The 18,176-nt window shown below is 49.0% G+C and overlaps 1 protein-coding gene across 2 annotated transcripts in view; it reads left to right on the plus strand.

Moving 5' to 3' along the window:
* Positions 1-18,176, plus strand: part of SLC24A4 (solute carrier family 24 member 4) — a 194,720-nt gene that overhangs the window by 148,418 nt on the left and 28,126 nt on the right. For both annotated transcript variants that reach the window (XM_070775573.1, XM_070775575.1), the window contains exons 11-12: positions 1,733-1,902; positions 5,340-5,544. In XM_070775573.1, the coding sequence (XP_070631674.1) occupies positions 1,733-1,902; positions 5,340-5,544 (375 nt within the window). The remainder of the gene's footprint in view (positions 1-1,732; positions 1,903-5,339; positions 5,545-18,176) is intronic.

Here is an 18,176-nt window from a genome sequence, read left to right on the forward strand (position 1 = left end):
CCTATTTCCCGCCATGGCTGGAGGTCTGGCCTTTCCTTGCTGGCTGTCCGGTGGCATTGCACATGACCCGGTAGCCGGGGCCATTTTGACCACCAGCTGGGCTCACTGTAGGACCTTTCCAAGCTTCCCTGGCCCTGGACACAACTTTGTCTTGGAATGGGGAGGGAGCGGGTGATACCTGGCCTTAAACTTCCGGGGCAACATGCTGACATTGGCTGGGTTACCTGCTAAGCACGTGGTGGGTGGTGCCAGGATGAGATGCCCAAGAAGCCAAGGAGGAGAGGGGCCATCCCCACGGCCAGAGGTCCCGAGCATTGAAGTCCCCCTACTAACACCCTCCTTCACGTAACCCCCGGCACCTTGGCCACCATCAAGAATGCTGCCCCAGACTCCCGGCGTTCACCGCACGCTAATCATCTCTGCAATCTCTGTTGGCCTTTGTCTCCTTAACACTTCTCCTCTTCTAAATTGTAAGTAATCTGCTTTGACCCAAGCAATAACACATGCATTTAAGAAACAAACCCACGAGTCCAATGCACGCCTCATTGGCGGTTGATATTTGTCTCCCACAAATGCATGGTCCTCCCGGCTTTGGTTCTAACCACATGCCTCCTGTCTGCTGAGCCTTGCTGCCTGTTGGGTGAGGGTTTGTGTGTCTGGTGTGCATTTGTTCGTGTTTGTGCTATTAACTCTCGCGCAGGTTTGCTCTGACTGCTCCTAGCTACCCTGATATCCAGGAAGGCACTCATCAGGAGCGGGTGACCAGTGGAGAGGGACGGGCATACCTGCTTTGGCAGCCCCTCAGAGGGGAAGGCTCCCCTGCTTCTGTGTGCTGTGTCCAGAAGGGTTTCTATTTCTGGACCCTGCTGGGCTCTGGAGTTAACTGTCAAGCTTCCTCCAGGGACTCCAGCCCAGAGCATGTTCCTGAAGGTGGCGGGGAAGGTCCAGGGACCAAGGAGATTTGTTCTTCAGCCTCATGAGTGGAAGCAAAGGGTCAGAGAGTGGCCTCCCTGCTGGAGGGTGCTGGTTTCACTGGAGACACTGGTCTTGGCCAGCAGCTCACTGTGCACCCTTCACAAGCAGGCTCCTCTCCTGGGTCTCAGTTGCATTGTCAGGGCCTGTGAGCCAGATATTTGACCTCGCTGGTACCACCTCATGGAGAACAGTTTGGAATCATAGTGTGCCAGGTGGAGATGGCTCCTCTAAGACAGAGCAGGTAGCTTCACAGGAAGCTTAGAACCAGTGCTGTTACCTCCCAGCATTTTCCCTTTAGGGGGCCCTTGTCTGTTTGTTAAGTTTTGTCTGAGTCTCTGTAAATGGTGGGGAAGAAAGGTCCCCCTCAGACTCATTGGTGAGAGGTGGCAGGGATCCAGTCCACTTTGTAGGTGGGCTGCCCCATGAGGCTTAGGTGGGAACTGAAAGACCCTTACATTTAGCCAAGACTGGACCCCAGAAGACAGGGTCATCAGTCAGCAGAGGGACTAGCCCTGGAGATGTGCATGTGGTCCTGTAAAATGGGGACCCTGGGGATCTGTTCAGTACTTGTGGGTGGTTCAGACCCAGGTGGTTCGTGCTACTAATGGGAGGATCTGCAGCCAGCCTCCCATGTGGTTACCAGCTGCTGAGACCACAGCCAAAGAAGTCTGCGCCTCAGGGGGATGTCAGTCACCCCAGCCCTGGGGTTTTGCCCTGGGGGTTCTCAGCACTAATCATGACTCTGTGCTCGCTATAGTGAAGGAGGAGCCGCAGTACAACAAAAACCCAGTGGTGATGGTGGACGAGGTCATGAGCTCCAGCCCTCCCAAGTTCACCTTCCCAGAGGCGGGCTTACGCGTAATGATCACCAATAAATTTGGGCCCAGGACTCGTCTGCGGATGGCCAGCAGGATCATAATTAATGAGGTAAGTTTCCTTCAAGGCCTGTGAGATCGCATGAGCCTGAGGCCTTGGATGGGTTCCAGCACTGCAGGAAGCCCTGGCTTGTCAGTACATTTCCTGGCGTTGGGCCCGAAGTGTCCTCTGCTGGGCTGGTGTTTATCACCAGCCCGTTGAAGCAAGGAAGCCCAGACAGCACAGGCAGCAAATGATCCTATCAGGAAGGAGTTTAAGGCAGGTAGCAATCGAATACCATGTCTGCCACATTCCACTAAGTATTTTCCACTAGAGAAAAACTAATTGGAGAAAGACTGGTCTGAAGTACAGATTTTTTTTTAATGTTACTCAAGGCAAAAAAAAAAAAAAAAATGAATACACATCTATTCTCTTATGGATAGAGCAACTCTAGAAGAAAACTGAAAGACTATAGAAACCTTCTGGTTTGTCTCTCTCAGCATGTGGATCCATTACCTCCTTTGTTATAACGGAAAGTGAAGTGAAAGCGAAAGTCTCTCAGTCGTGTCCAACTCTTGGCAACCCCATGGACTATATAGTTCATGGAATTCTCCAGGCCAGAATACCAGAGTAGGTAGCTGCTCACTTCTCCAGGGGATCTTCCCAACCCAGGGATTGAACCCAGGTCTCCCACATTACAGGCAGATTCTTTAACAGCTGAGCCATCAGGGAAGCCCAAGAATACTGGAGTGGGTAGCCTGTCCCTTCTCCAGCGGATCTTTGCAACCCAGGACCTGAACCACGGTCTCCTGCATTGCAGGCGGATTCTTTACTAGCTGAGCTACCAGTGTTATAACTTATGTCTCTTTTAATGCAACCTCAAGGTAGCTGCAGATTTTCTTTTTCCAAGGATAATTCTCTCTTGATTCCTATAAAGCTAGAGTCATGACCCCCTTCCCATTGCTACCATTCATACTCCTACTGAGTCACGGCCCACCTCCTTACAATTCTGTCCTTGCACAGCTGTTGCTGAGTCCAAACTAGGTCTGTTCGCCACAGGACAGGCCAATTAACTGAGAGATTATGTGTGGAAGCAATGACTAGGACATTATTTGGAAAGCGACTGATTGAGAAGATGGCAGACTAATGTCTCAATAGGACTGAGGTGGGGAGGTGGGTAGTTGAGTAGATAAAGACCTTTTTCTTGCAGAAATATCCTGGAATGGCCAACCTGGGGGAAGAGGGGTGATGTGTTAATCAGAGGGTCAGACTCCCCTGAGGCAGGCCTTTAGGGAGAGAATGTGTTAATCTCTTCAGGAAGAGGGTCAGGGTTCCCCGAAAAGTATTAGTCACTCAGTCGTGTCCAACTCTTTGCAACCCCATGGACTGCAACCTGCCAGGCTCCTCTGCCCACGAAATTCTCCAGGCAAGAATACTGGAGCTGGTGGTCATTCCCTTCTCCAGGGGATCTTCCTGGCCCAGGGTTCCCTGAAGCATGTTATTATGTATGATTATTATAACAAAAGGTGGCATTAGTGGTAAAGAACCCACCTGCTAATGCTGGAGACAAAAGAAACTCTGGTTGGAAGAGCCCTTGGTTGGGGAGCGGGGAGGCATGGCAACCCTCTCCAGTATTCTTGCCTACAGAATCCCATGGACAGAGGAGCCTGGTGGGCTCCTGGTGAAAAATGTAATTTTTCAAAGGTTAAAGTCAAACAGATCCATCATGGAGTCAGAATTGGTTCTTCCCTGCAACACAGCTATTTGTGGGTTTTTTTGTTTTGTTTTGACTATAAGGAAGACTTTTCATTTAACCCTTTTTGGGTAGTAAAATATTATGCCTGGGCATGTGTCTCAGATCACTTTTCTCTTTTAGGCTAAATGTTGTGGACATGTTTGTAGGAAAAAAAGTTTTAGATTTCCACCCAATCCTAGACTTCATGATATAGGAGTCCCTGCCTAAAACCAATATGAAGCCAGTTAATGGTCAAGTCCTCTTTCTTTGGAAAAAATAACATGCTTCCATTTTAAGTAATAATGACTTTTTTGGCCCATCTTTGTGCTTCCAGTAACCACAAGGATAAGTGTTAGGCACACAGTTCTGGAGTAATGCCTTGGGGGCCTGTGTACTGACTCTTGGTTTTCTGCTAATGTAACTGGGAAGAAGGTATGTGTCCATGTATGATGATTACTACCCACAAGGTTTTAATCCTAGAGCATAAATATTTTTAAAGAGAGCCAGATAAAGATGAGCTGTGCAAAGGCAAACAGATTTTCAGAAACATGGAAACCTGTTAATTTCTTGGTATGTGGTTTCTCCCTTTCTCTGGTTTAGTAGAAACCCACTGACTTGGCTTCTGCTTGGGTGGAAAGAAGGCAGACTTGGTCAAGAGCTATAAGGAAATAGGGGAGGGAAGAGGTCTGATTGGTTCAGGGGATACCCATTACACATGGCAAAAGATTTGGACAGCAGAAGCCTTCCAAATGGCTACTAACCCTATAAGATGCTCAAATTAAAAGGGAAATGCAAATTAAAACCACAATTAGATTCCACCACACATCCACCAGAATGACTAAAATGGGAAGAATTGACAGTATCAAGCATTGACAAGAATCGGAAGCAACTGAAATTATAATCCATTTCTGGCACAAGTGTGAAATGGTTCAACTTGCACCTGCCTTATGATCTCACAATCCCACTTCTAGATAAATACCCCAGAGAAATGAGTGCATATGTCCACAAAAAGGCATGGCCATGGCATGCTTCCTGATAACCAAAAAGAAGAAATAACCCAAATGCCCATCAAGTGGCAAAGGACATATTGTGTGTTATTCACACAGTGGAGTACTATACACCCCTGGAAAATAACAAACTACTGATTCATGCAACAATATGGATGAACCTCACAGATATTAGGTTGAGTGAGAGAAGCCAAATATAAAATAATATGTACTCTCTGAATCCATTTATAAGAAATTCAAATTCAGGAAAGACTTAAGTGATGTGTATAAAAGTCAGAATGGGGTTACCTTAATTAATTCTGGAGAGAGGGGACCCTTAGCGAGTTGTCTGAGAGGCTGGAAATGTTCTACATCTTAATATGAATCATCACTGGACCATTGTACACAATGTAAATGCAATTTTTGCATGCTATACCTGAAATGAGATTTTTTGACTATGCAGAGCCTCTCCTGTGAATGTCTTCTGGTGGCTTGTGACCATCCACTGGGAAAGTCAGAATGATTGCTTTTATCCAGTGTCATGGGCTAGTTTGTCAGGCTGACACTAAGAAGAAACCCTGGGCTCTGACCAATACCTTTGCTGATACTGGTTCGAGTGGAAATGAGCAAACTTAGCTGGATTCTAAGGTCCTGGAGCCATTTCTCAGGCAAACCCGAAGCCAGGGGTGCTGTTCTAGAAACCCTTAAGTGCCACCTGCCTGAGGAACCAAGCAACAGGGTGCAGCTGTCACACGCCTGGGTGTCTGTCTTGCCTCCTGTCCACACAGAGGCAGAGGCTGATCAACTCGGCCAATGGCGTGAGCAGCAAGCCGCTTCAGAACGGGAGGCACGAGAGCATCGAGAACGGGAATGTGCCCGTGGAAAACCTGGAAGAGCCACAGCGGGACCAAGAGCCCCCACCGCAGCCCCTGCCGCCTCCCCAGGAGCCAGAGCCCGTGGAGGCCGCTTTCCTGTCCCCCTTCTCCATGCCTGGTGAGTCCTGGGGGCCAGGGCTCTCGGGCCACACTGCCTGGGGCTCCAGGGTTCCAAGCCTGGGTCTTCAGGATGGTGAGCTGGACTCAGGAGGGCAGGGAGCCTGGTGTGAGGGTCCAACATTAAGTCACTCAATGAACACTTCCTCAGTGCTGAACTGTGGGTTAGAGCCGCCATAGGAGGCAGGCACTGCCCAGGGTTAGGGAGCCTGGGGTGCCAGACAGCTGGCCAAATGGAGGCCTGGGAAGTACCCCAGTAACCTGTAGTAACCGCACTCAAATGCCCAGGGCAGTGGGGCTTTCTCATGCAGTAAAGAAAAGCACATACATTATTTTTATGGACATGCTCAGACTCTCCAGCCCTTCCAGTGTGGGCAGGCCGTTTTGCCCATGTGTTGCATATTTGCTGGGACAGGATATGCTAAAGCCACACATGATCTTTAGACAGTTACACCTTATGTGTTTGATGATAACTCCTACCTATAAGTAAGTTAGAGTCTATGTGGCTCTGGCCCAGGCCTGAGTGTCCTCCCATCTCATTGGATGGGCCCAGTGTCATATGACTGCCAGCTCCTCGCTGACCTCACCTCTGCTCCAGCCACACTGGCCTCCTAACTGTCCTTCTCAGAAAGTAGCAGATATGCTCCAGCCCAGGACCTTTGCACTTGCCCTTTGTTGAAATGCACTCTGTTCTGCTACCTGTATCACTCACTTCCTTCCCTTCCTCGGGTCTCTGCTTAAATGTCACCTTCTCAGTGTGGCCTTCTCTGACCACCCTAACCTAAGTATTTTGAATATATATATCTTTCATCTTGTGTGTCTCCCTGGCTAAAAAATCAGCTCCGTGCCAGCAGGTATCTTCGTCTATTTCATTCGCTGTTGTATCCCCAGTGCCCAAGCCTGACACATAGTAGGTGCTTAGTAGATGTCCATCAAGTGAATGATTTCAGGAATGTGTGTGAGAGGATCCCCAGACACACCCAATCTGTCTTCATCTTTAGCCATAATCCTCTGCAGTCCACGATGGGAAATAAAGGCCTGAGCTCTTTAGCCCCATCTCGGAGGTTTTTTCTTGGTGTCCTGCCATCCTGAATGGCAACAGAATTCCAAGATTTTCAAGTCCAAAACTTGATGTTTTTCCAAAAAGATTTCTGTGTTTAACAACAGGCTCACAGATGGCACCTGATTTGGGAGATGGCTTGGGGTGGGGAGAGGAGAGGAGAGGCAGTATGGTCCCAGGGAAGAAGATGCAAGTACAGTCCAGGAAACAGACTGCCTTGCTGGGGGTTCAGACTGAGAAGAAGCTACCCTTTGGGGGTTCTGTTCTCCAGCCCCAGGAGGTGGATGGAATCCCTGTTTTACAGATGTGGGGCCTCACAGGGTCATCACCACCACCCCCTACTGCCGCTTCATCTAGATGCTGTTCCTGACCCTGCTTATTGTCCAGAGCTCTGCAGGAAACCAGAGAAGGGACCTGCCCTTTGGGGCAGCTGCCGTTCTGTAAAGGGAGGCAGCCGCATGTAAGGGCAACTCATCTTTCCATCTCCTTGAAGCTTTGAGTTTGGCAGGACTGAATTGGGTGGTCCCTGGGGCCAACCACCCCCTCCTCTCATCCTGGTGCCAGAATCTGATGCTCCTTAGACAAGTGGCTTGTGGGAAACCAGGTCTAGCTCCCTGCAGGGACTCTGGGCAGGTCACCTCCTGAGGGGAGGAGCTCAGAATGCTGTTCTCTTACAAGGGCTGGGACCAGATCACTCCCGGGTTCTCTGCACCCACGAACCCTTTCCCAGGGAGCTCCGCCTTTCCTGGCGGGTGGGAACTTCCTGTTGAAATTGGTTCCACATTCCTCTTCAAGCCAGAGGCTCTGGGACATTCCCCTGGGCTGGCCCTCAGCAGAGCTTCCGCCCAGGGCTCGCCTCTGGAATGGGCCGGGGCTTCCTGTGTCCCTGCGGAAGCTCCCTTTGTGTCCCTGCGGAAGCTCCCTTTGTGTTCCTGCGGAAGTGTTTCCAGGTGGCGCCCTGGGAAACCGCAAGTACTTCCTCTCCATCTCCTCTAACCTCAATGTGAGAAGCGGGGGCGGGGGAACGGGGTTGTGTGGCTGCTGCATGTTTAGGTGTGTCCAGCAGCCAAGGGAAATTGAGGCCAGTGTGGACAGGAGTTCACAGGAATGTGGAGCCAGGCAATGGGACACAGCACCTGTGAGAGATTCCGCATTGCCAGCTGCAGGCCCTCCGTCCACCCACTCATCCCTGTCATCTTTTCAGCTCGTCTCTGGTTGTGGCTCAGTGGTCAAGACTCCGCCTGCAGTGCAAGAGACTTGGTGGAGACATGGGTTCGATCCCTAGGTTGGGAAGATCCCCTGGAGAAGGAAATGGCAACCCGACTCCAGTATTCTTGCCTGGGAAATCCTATGGACAAAGGAGCCTGGTGGGCAACAGTTCATGGGGTTGCAAAGAGTTGGACACGACTGAGCAACTAAACAACTGGTTGTGGAAACACAATGATCTGAGACCGTGGGGATGCCCTGAGGGGCTTTAGGGGCGGGTGGAGCTAGTGGTCTCCTAAACTGGGGTCCAGGAAGGAAGCTGGGGCCAGGGGAGGGATAAGGGGCGGGGCACTGGGAAGAGGGGAGGATCTGTTCCACTCAGAACTAGCGTGGCTGCAGGTATCAAGGAGTGAGCCCAGGCTGTCTGGTGTGCAGCTCTTCTGTGTGGTTGGGGACAGGCTGGGAGGCAGGTGCTGGAGGCTAGAAGTCCTGGGTTGGAATCTTGGTTCTACTGCTCACCAGCTCTGTGACTCTTTGATCTCCTAAACCCCAGTTCCTCATCCACAAAATGGGATGAAGGCATCCTCTGTAAGCAGTACAGAGGTCTTTATTCACCCCTTCTGTGTGACACACGGGTGCTCAGTAAGTGTTCGTTTGGATGACATGCCTGCATGTTAAGTCGCTTCAGTCATGTCCCACTCTTTGCAACCCTATGGATTGTAGCCCACCAAGCTCCTCTGTCCATGGGATTCTCCAAGCAGGAATACTGGAGTGGATTGTCATTTCCTACTGCACAGGATTTTCCCGACCCAGAGATCAAACCTGTGTCTATTATGTCTCCTGCATTGGTAGGTATGTTCTTTATCACTAGGGCCACCTGGGATGACAACCTGCTTTAATCACATGGTTTCTCTTATACCCGGTTTCTCACGCTCTCTCCTGCTTGGACCATAAACAATGTTCTAGAAAGTTCATGGGAGTCAGAATCCCTGGAGGTCTGGCACCGTGGTCATTCCCAGAGTCAGGAAGAGGGAACTGGTGATGAACAGGGAGGCCTGGCGTGCTGCGATTCATGGGGTCGCAAAGAGTCGGACACGACTGAGCGACTGATCTGATCTGATCTGATGCTATCCACCTGTTTTGTGCCAGGCACTGGGCTTCAGGTACTTTGCAGACAAGATGATTATTTCAGTCAGTAAATATTTGGGTACCAGACTCTTCTGGGCCTTGGTGATCCAGGTAGAAACAGGACACCCTGGATTCTGGGAGCTTCCAGGCGTGAGGGTTAAATCTGAGCAGATGATTGCATGATACATTTTATGTATCATCTCCTGCCCTCACCACACAGCTGAAGGGTGGAGATGGTGGAAATGCCAGCCCATAGCCCCTGGGCTCTGCCCACCCACATGATATGTCACTGGGCTTGTAGACCAGAGCCCGAGGGCACCCAGCCACAGCCTGTCTCTGGTGCCCGCCTGGTCTGATGCTGGATTTACATCTACACCCAGTGCAGCTGTGCCCACTTCAGGCCACAGAGGCTGGTAATTGGGCATCCTGGGCTAGCTGTTGGCGGGGAGAGAGGAAAAGTGGGAGGAACTCCTTCTCCCATGAGAACTGTGGTCTGCAGCGCAGGCATTGCCCTGCAGTGGCCAGACAGTGACCCTGAGCCCCAGTCTGGCTGGAGAGAACCCTTAATACATGCTGTTTGTGGCTGATGTACTGTCTGGGACATTCTCCTGCCCCATGGGCCACACCCTTGCCCTCCAACTGGACTCCTCCTGCTCCCATAAGGGTAAGGAAATCACATCTTGTGTCCGGTATCCTGGCCCTTGTGTCCATCATTATTATAAGTGGCCGCATCTACTGGGGTCTTGTGTGTCAGGCATTGAATGAAAAATAGGGAATTCTTACAGGGCTCTTCTGGAGCTTCTGTGTGCCATGTCCTGTTCTAAGAGCTTTACATGTATTCCCTCATTTAATCCTCATGACAACACATAAGGTGGGGACGATGATCATCTCCAGTTTATGGAGAAGGAAAGGGAAGCATAGAGAGGTTCAGTGACTTGCCCACTGTCACCCAGCTACTAAGTGGAAATCAAGGGTTTCCAACCTGGGTGGCCCAGGCTAACCACTCTCTCTTTGTACCGTGCATTTTCATTCCATCCTTGCATCTATCTTGAGAAGGAGGCATTACCATTATCCCCATTTTACAGAGAGGGAAACTGAGGCTCCAAGAGGAGACTTCCCAAGTCACACAGCTATTATGTGGGGAGCCACCCTTCCACCCTGAGCTTCCTGATCTACAAACGCCATCCCGGGCCGGTACAGTCAGGAGCAGAAATCTAGGCCCTTTGGAGGTTCTTAAACCGTGTGTATGTTAGTCACTCAGTCATGTCTGAGTCTTTGTGACCCCATGGACTGTAACACACCAGGCTCCTCTGTCCATGGAATTTTCCAGTCAAGAATACTGGAGTAGATATTTCCTTCTCCAGGGAATCTTCCTGACCCAGGGATTGAACCCAGGTCTCCTGCATTGCAGGCAGATTCTTTACCATTTGAGCCACCAGGAAAGCCGTTGAATGGTAACAGGAGGTGAAGTTTACTGAGTGCTTCCTATGGACCGGGCAGGGTGGTTCACACATGCACTCATTAAGTCCTCAGGACCACCCTGGAGGGTGGGTACTGTTATCCCCATTTCCCAGGTGAAGAAGCTGAGGCTCAGAGAGGTTTAGTTGCCCACGATCACACAGGAAGAAGGGACAGCACCCCACACTGGCATTTTCACCCCAGACGTGCTTAAGGGACAATACTGTGGCCAACCAGTGGATTCTTCTGCGTTCTTCCTGTGGAGTCCTTAAGAAAATGCTTGTCTCTGTCCATGGTGTCTTCTAGCTGGTACGTAGGTACCAAGGAACTTGTCTGTGTTAAGAAACCATGTTGAATTGAGTTTGAATTATAGGCCTTTGGGGACCTGGCATGCTCTCTTCAGTCCTCGGATGACACAGCTAAACATTTTGTTCATCAGAAAACTCAGCACAAGCCATCTGAAGATTTCAGGAAGTTTCTAGAATGTCTTCTCCCCGCCCCATCCCCATCTTCCTCTGTCCTACACGGAACTAGAGAGCCGTGCTGGCTGGGAGGAGAGGCTGCTTAGTCTCTCTGAGCCCAGTAAAGGGGACTGCAGGAATGGAGCTCTAGAAAACTCTGCCCTGCTCTTTCCTCTCAGCCGCTCGGCATGGCTGGGAGCACAGAGGAGAAGCTGCTGCTGCCACGGGCTCACGTACATGTGAAATTCCACACCCAATTTCTGCCTGCTCCAGGCCCCCAGAGGCACACGGCACTTCACGGTAAAAATGATTTGTTCTTGCCTAGTTCGTGGGAGCCGCCAGAGAAATCACACAGTCGGTAGACTGTCTCGTAAGTCAAGGTCAGGATTTCAAAGAAGTGGCCTTGTCAGTCACTGTGGAGCCCTGAGGTGTCAGCTCACACCTAATTAGAACAAACACTGGCTGAGCACTGTAATTTCTTAATATAACAGCTTTATTGAAGTGTAATTTACTTGCCGTAATAGTCACACCTTTGAAGTACACAGTTGAGTGGTTTTTCATCTACTCACAAAGTTGTGCAACCGTTACCACAATTGGTTTTCTTTAGCACCTCCAAAGGAGCCCCCTACTTGCTAGCAATTATTCTCCGTCCCCACCCCACCCCCATCTCCTGGCAACTGCTAACTCTGTCTCTTTGGGTTTATCTACTCTGGATATTTTATATAAATGGAATCATTAAATAAGTGGCCTTTTGTGTCTGCCTTCTTTGTTGTTGTTCTTTAGCTGCTCGGTCATGTCCGACTCTTTGTGACCCCGTGGACCGCAGCACACCAGGCTTCCCTGTCCTTCTCTGTCTTCCAGAGTGTGCCTTCTTAGCATGTTTTCAGGGTTCATCCGCATTGTGGCATGCGTTGGTCCTTTGTTTCTTTTTCATGACTGAATAATATTCCATTGTATGGATGTACCCCATACTGTACCCCATCAGTACACCGATGATGTACTCCATCAGTGGGTGAACAATTGGATTATTTCCGCTTTCTGGTGATAAGTGGTTTATAAAAACAGCTGCTAAAGCATAATAGAGAAAGAGGGTTTTTTTGGAGAGGGTTGTTTTTAATATAAATGAAAGCAACATTCCTCTGAATTCTCTGTGGTTAACAACAGATGGTCTCTGAATGATCTCTGAATGCTATGGTTAAAAGCAATCTGGGGAATTTTAGACCAACTTCTTGTTTTCAAAAGCAAAAAACGGAGGGGCCGGGGCTTGCCCAGGGGTCAGTATTGACCAGATGGAGCCAGGCATCTGGGCCACATGCCCTGGAATCTACTCTGTGATCACCCCACAGCCAGACCAGCGCAGTCCAAACTGGGAGGTGGGAGGTGAAGGGGCTCAGGACCTGTCATGAGCTGGGCATGTGCTGGGGGCCTGAAGTGTCTATGGATGCTGGCAACAGAAGCTCACATGAGCTTCCTTTGAGATAAAAGGGGATCTTAGTTATCATAAGGATATAGGGGTGTGTTGTGGATCCCACAAACAGTTGGACTCACCCAGGGGCTGGACTCAGGGCCTTCATGCGTGTTGAGGCTCTTCCTGGCTCTTGTCTTCCTTTCACGTGCCTGCCTGTCTCATTCTGCTCCTTGGCTGTGGACTGGCTTTTCTCAAATCCACCGTCAGTGCCCATGGCAGACCGTGGCCTCCCACTGGCCCCAGACTGACTTCTGCCATTTCCTGCCTCCCTCAGTTGGTTGCCTAGGGTTGCGTCTGAATTCCAGAGTCCTAAAGGGGAGAATGCTATCAGCCCAGAGGTCAGGGGCCCACCCCTGGTCAGTAGCCATGCTGGCCAGCGTGGCTTTGGTGGCCCCTGGGAGGGCTGTTTGGAGAGAAGAGATGCTGAGCACACGCGCCCTCACCCCTTGTAGGTCTATGACTGGTGCCTCGGGCGTTATCAGGAGATGATGGATGCTGATCGCTGATGTGGGAGGAATAGAATTGATAGACCTAGTAGGTGGGTCCCTTACGCAGTGGTGGGAAGGACACTCCAGGCTGGGTACCAGCAATGACTCCCGCTGAACCGGCTGCCACCACCTCTCCCAGAATTGAGGAGGTGGGGAACTGGGATGTGCTGAAATGTTCAAAAACTCACTGTCAGTCACGACCCAGGGACCAGGAGGCCACTGCCACAGCTAGGCTGCCACCAGCAGCCGCCACCAGGATGCTGGTCAGGCCTGAGAAGGCATCCCTGGTGCCCATTCAGCTAGCTCCTGGGCAGGAATGCGCCGCTGTAGCCAAAACAGAATCCCCAGAGGCCTGTTTCACAGCAGTGCTTCAAAAGCAGCAGAAAGGTGGCCCAGCCTCTCCTCAGTCTGTTTTTCAAAATAAGGAGCCCAATTTGAGTCTAGAACTTCAACTGCAAGGGAGTCTGGGAAGTGCTCTATGGACACCCTAGGAGGAGGTTGGCATGGGGGCTGCTGAGGCCCAGCTCAGCATGTCCACTCCCATGGGAGCTGCAGGGATGCCTGGAAAAAAGCAGTGAAACTAATCTTTACTGATGACTTAGACCAGAGCAGACCTGGTGAGGGGCTCATGTGGCTTCCAGTTGCATAGTGAGGCAGAGGAGGGGGCTGAGCCCTGACCTATGGCTTGGCAGACACGTTCTTCATGGAGCTTGGGCCACACACACCTTATTATTTGGTGCTTAGAGTCTGCACACAGCCCTGCTTGCGTGTCTGGTGTGGTCCCCATTTCCCAGGTGACTGCACACAGGTTAATAAGGGCCTCGGGCAGGGCTGGTACCCCAGGTCTGCCTGACCCCTGAGGGCTGTCCTCGGCCTTGTTCCAGTGTTGACTTTGGCCAGGAGGGCACTCTGCCAGGCTGGAGTGTGTGCTCTGGAATACAGGGCAGCAGGAAGGAAGGAGAGGAGGCAGCCAGCTGCTGGGTCTATGTGGTTTGTAAGCACTGGGAGCCCACAGGCCTGCCCTGGATGTTTGCTGGATGTGTAAGGTGAGAAGGCCTGCCGTTGGGCCCGTCAAGCGTTCCTGACTCTTATTTCACTCCCCAGGGCCTCCAGACTCAGGGTGCAACCTTCAGAGGCAGGATGGTCAGTTTCATACTTCTTGCCTTTCTTTTGTTTTCTCGTAGATCCCCGGGGTGGGTGAGACGGGGGAGGTTACCACGTCACAGCTGAGGACGGGGTGGCTCAGAGAGGTTGAAGGTCCACCCACTGCCACACGGTCACGAGTGACAGAGGACAGAACAGCTCTCTGGCCACAAGCCTTGAGGTTCCTGTGGTGGAGTGCAGAGCTGGCCGTAGCTTGAGGTCATCTATAGAACAAGAGAGGCGACTCACTGACCTCAGCTCTGGGACCCACTGACATCCAGTCCAGAAGCTTGACTTGGTGGGGGCTGTGGACATGGATGCAGAGCTGGGGTAAGGGTCTCTGGGGTCTGCACCCGCTGAGGGAACTCTGAGCCTGGCTTCTGTGTTGACCAGGGGGTCCTGGACTGCATGTCTGGTTCTCTCCCCCTTTTCCAAGAGGAGGAACACTTCTTGGGGAAGCATGAACAGGGTCCCAGAGGCTGAACCATGGCACCTGACTGCTGTGAGAGCGGGAGACCAAGCCAAGGCTGCCTCCCTGGGGACGGCCTTTCACAGCCCCCCACAAGCTCTCCAGGCTCTACAGTGAGCTGCCAGGGCGTCTCTTACTGGGCCTTTGGTCCCTGTGCACTCAGGCCTGACTGCCCACGTCTCCATGTCAGCCCCCAGCAGGTCCTGCCTCTGACCTCACTGAAGCCTCTTGTTTTCTCTCACACGCTCCCCTTCTGTCTTCCCCTTCCTCCCAAACCTCAGCTTGGCAGCTTAGCTTAATTACAACCCTGATCTTATCTACTTCCCACAGGGTCCCCCCCCTTGTTTCTCTAGTCCCCTTAGGCTCAAAACCAGCATTCAACATGGTGTCATTAAGAGGCTTTGGATTAGTCTGCCACTTCCTAGCTATGTGACCTTGGGCTAGACAGCTTACTTCTTGAAATCTGTTTTTAGTTCAGTTCAGTCGCTCAGTTGTGTCTCTTTGCGACCCCATAGACTGCAGCACGCCAGGCCTCCCTGTCTATCACCAACTCCCAGAGTTTACTCAAACTCATGTCCATTGAGTTGGTGATGCCATCCAACCATCTCATCCTCTGTTGTCCCCTTCTCCTCCCGCCTTCAGTCTTTCCCAGCATCAGGGTCTTAAACCTGTTTTAGTTTCCATAAAAGCACCCAACCCTGTGCTTGACAGTGGTAGGTACTCAGTAAGTGGAACTTAATTAACCATTATTATCAACAAAAGCTAAAATTTAGTGCATACTCTGCACCAAGTGTGGGCTAAATGCATCTCATGTGTTGGCTCATTTTAGTCTCACAATAGCACTGTGTGGTAAGGCTGTTGTTATCCCCGTTTCACAGTTTAGGAAACTGAGATGCCCAGAGGCTAAACACTTTTCCAAGGTCACAGAGGTAGAATATGCCGGAGCTTGGGTTTGAACCTGGCAATCTAACTATCATTAACTGTGAAGTTTCTGTGCCCCTCAGAGAGCAATCAGTTTAATGGTAAGTCTAAGGATAAAACAAAAATGTATTAGAAGTAACTAAAAATTGATGGTAAGATTCATTCATCCCCAAGGAATAAGAAAACTTTAATGGTTCCCCTACTTAAGAGGATTTTTCTGTTTAGATCACAGCCATGAGCTAAAAGTGTAAGGCTCTAATCTGACAGTTTATGACGCTGTCCACCAGTGGGCAGCAAAAGGACTTTTACAGGCTTTGAAATCATGGGACTCAGAGAACAGGCAAGTAATATAGCACAGAGGACTCAAGATTTAGGCTCTAAAGACCTGCATTCAAGTCCTGGTACTGCCTCTGAGCTTGTGAGGTTTAAGTCACTGAACCAAACCTTACCTGTGAAGTGGGGAGAATATCTCCCCCAAGTTGATATGAAAAATAGTGTTTGTGAAAACCACCTCCAAAATGTGTGAGACACAACACAAATGTTGAATAATGGTGACAGGACTGTTCATTAACCCATCCCTGACAATGCTACACCCTCGACTGCATCCCCTTACCTCCCCACAAGGACCAGCTCAGAGGTCACCGGCCGGGCATGCAGGGTCTGTTTGTGGCTCTGCCATTAACTTTCTGCGAGGTTTAGGCAGTTCATTAACCTTCATGGGACTTGGTTTTCCTCTTTATAAACAGTTAACCAAGTGAGATTTATCTCGGGAATGCAAGGTTGGTTCAACATGTGAAAAACAATAAGACACGCTGTATTATTAGAATAAAGGCCAAAAATTGCACAATCATCTCAACAGACACAGAAAAAGCATTGGTCAAAATCCAACACCCTTTCTTAACGGGGGAAAAACAATCTAGGAATAGCGTGAATTTCCTCAATCTGATAAAGGGCATCTATAAAACCCCCAAATTAATGTCATATTTAGTGGTGAAAGACGGAAAACCTTCCCCCTAAGATTAGAAACAAGACACCTCTTACCTCTTCTATTCAGCTTTGTGCTGGAGGTTCTATCCAGGGTAAATAGGCAAGAAAAAAACAAAAAGCATTCAATTTGGAAAGGAGGAAGTAAAAGTGTGTTCATAGATGACATGATCTTATATACAGAAAATCCTAGGGAATCTACCAAAAAAACAAAAAACAACCGTTAGAATTAATAAACTTGCAGGCTTCAAAGTCAATATACAAAATTCAGCTCTATTTCTATCCATTAACAATATGAAAAATGAATGTAAGAAACTTCATTTATAATGCAATCAAAAAGCAATAAAGTACTTAGGGATAAATTTAACAAAAATAGAACAAGACTTGTACACTGAACACTATAAAACATTATTGAAAGAAATGAAAGGAGATCTAAATAAATGGAAAAACATCCTAAGTTTATGCTTGAAAGATTTAAAATTTTTAAGGTGGTAATAGTCCTCAAATTGATCTATAGATTTCATGCAATCATTGTGAAAATCCATGCTAGATTTGGGGGGGGGCAGTTTGTTTTTTTCTTTTTGCAGAAATTGACAAGCTGATCCTAAAATTCCCATGGAAATACAGGGGACCCAGAATAGCCAAAACAATCTTGAACAAAATTGAAAGACTTCCTGACTTCAAAACTTATTACAAAGAAAGAATCATCAAGACTGCCTGATAGTGGCATGGGATAGAAATAGAGCTCAATGAACTAGAACTGGGAGTCCAGAAATATGCCCAGACATTGCAGGAGATGCAGGAGACATGTGTTCAAACCCTGAGTCAGGAAGATCCCCTGGAGGAGGAAATGGCAATCCACTCTGGTATTCTTGCTTAAAATATCCCATGGACAGAGGAGCCTGGCAGGTTACAGTCATGGGGTCACAAAGAGTTGGACACAACTGAGCATTAAAAGAAAAAGAACTTAAAGATCAATAATTCTTGGTAAGGGTGCCAAAATAATTCAATGGGGGAAGGAATAGTCTTCTCAACAAATGGTGCTAGGAAAGCTAGATAGCCATATTTTTTTAAAAAAGAAGTTGGACCCTTAATTCACACCACATATGAAACTTAATATGAGACAGACTTAAACGTAGTAGCTAAAAATATGAAACTCTTAGAAACATAGGTGTACGTTATTTGTGACCATGGTTTCTTATATATATCAATAGCAGAAGTAGCCAAAAAAATGAAAATTAAAAAACAGACTTCATCAGAATTAAAACCTTATGGGATTTATGGGATCTATGAAGTAAGTTGAAAAACTCCTAGAATGGGAGAAAATATTTGTAAATTGTATTTCTGATAGGGATCTAGTATCAGAAATATATAGTTCTATATAGAGAACTATAGAACTCTCAGAACTCAACAGTAAAAAGACAACCCAGCCTTTAAAATGGGCAAAAGATCTGAGTCAACAGTTCTCCCAAGATTTATAAATAGCCAATAAATCCATGACAGATACTCACCGTTATTAGTCATCAGGGGAATGCAAATCAAAACCACGGTGTGATACCACTCACCACTCAGTAGAATGGCTATAGTTAAGAGAGACAACACTAATGTGTTGGCAAGGATGTGGGTATATTGGAAACCTCATATACTGCTGATGGGAATGTAAAATGGTGCAGCATCTTGGAAACCAGGCTGGAAGGCTTAAATGTAAAGTCACCATTGTTGTTGTTCGGTCACTCAGCTGTGTCCTAACTCTTGGCGACCCAGTGGACTGCAGCACGCCAGGCTTCCCTGTCCCCCCAGAGTTTGCTCAAACTCATGTCCATACTGCACCATGCTGTGCGGCGCAT

The sequence above is a fragment of the Bos indicus genome, chromosome 21 (assembly GCF_029378745.1).
Source record: "Bos indicus isolate NIAB-ARS_2022 breed Sahiwal x Tharparkar chromosome 21, NIAB-ARS_B.indTharparkar_mat_pri_1.0, whole genome shotgun sequence".
In the NCBI taxonomy this organism is placed as follows: Eukaryota; Metazoa; Chordata; class Mammalia; order Artiodactyla; family Bovidae; genus Bos; species Bos indicus.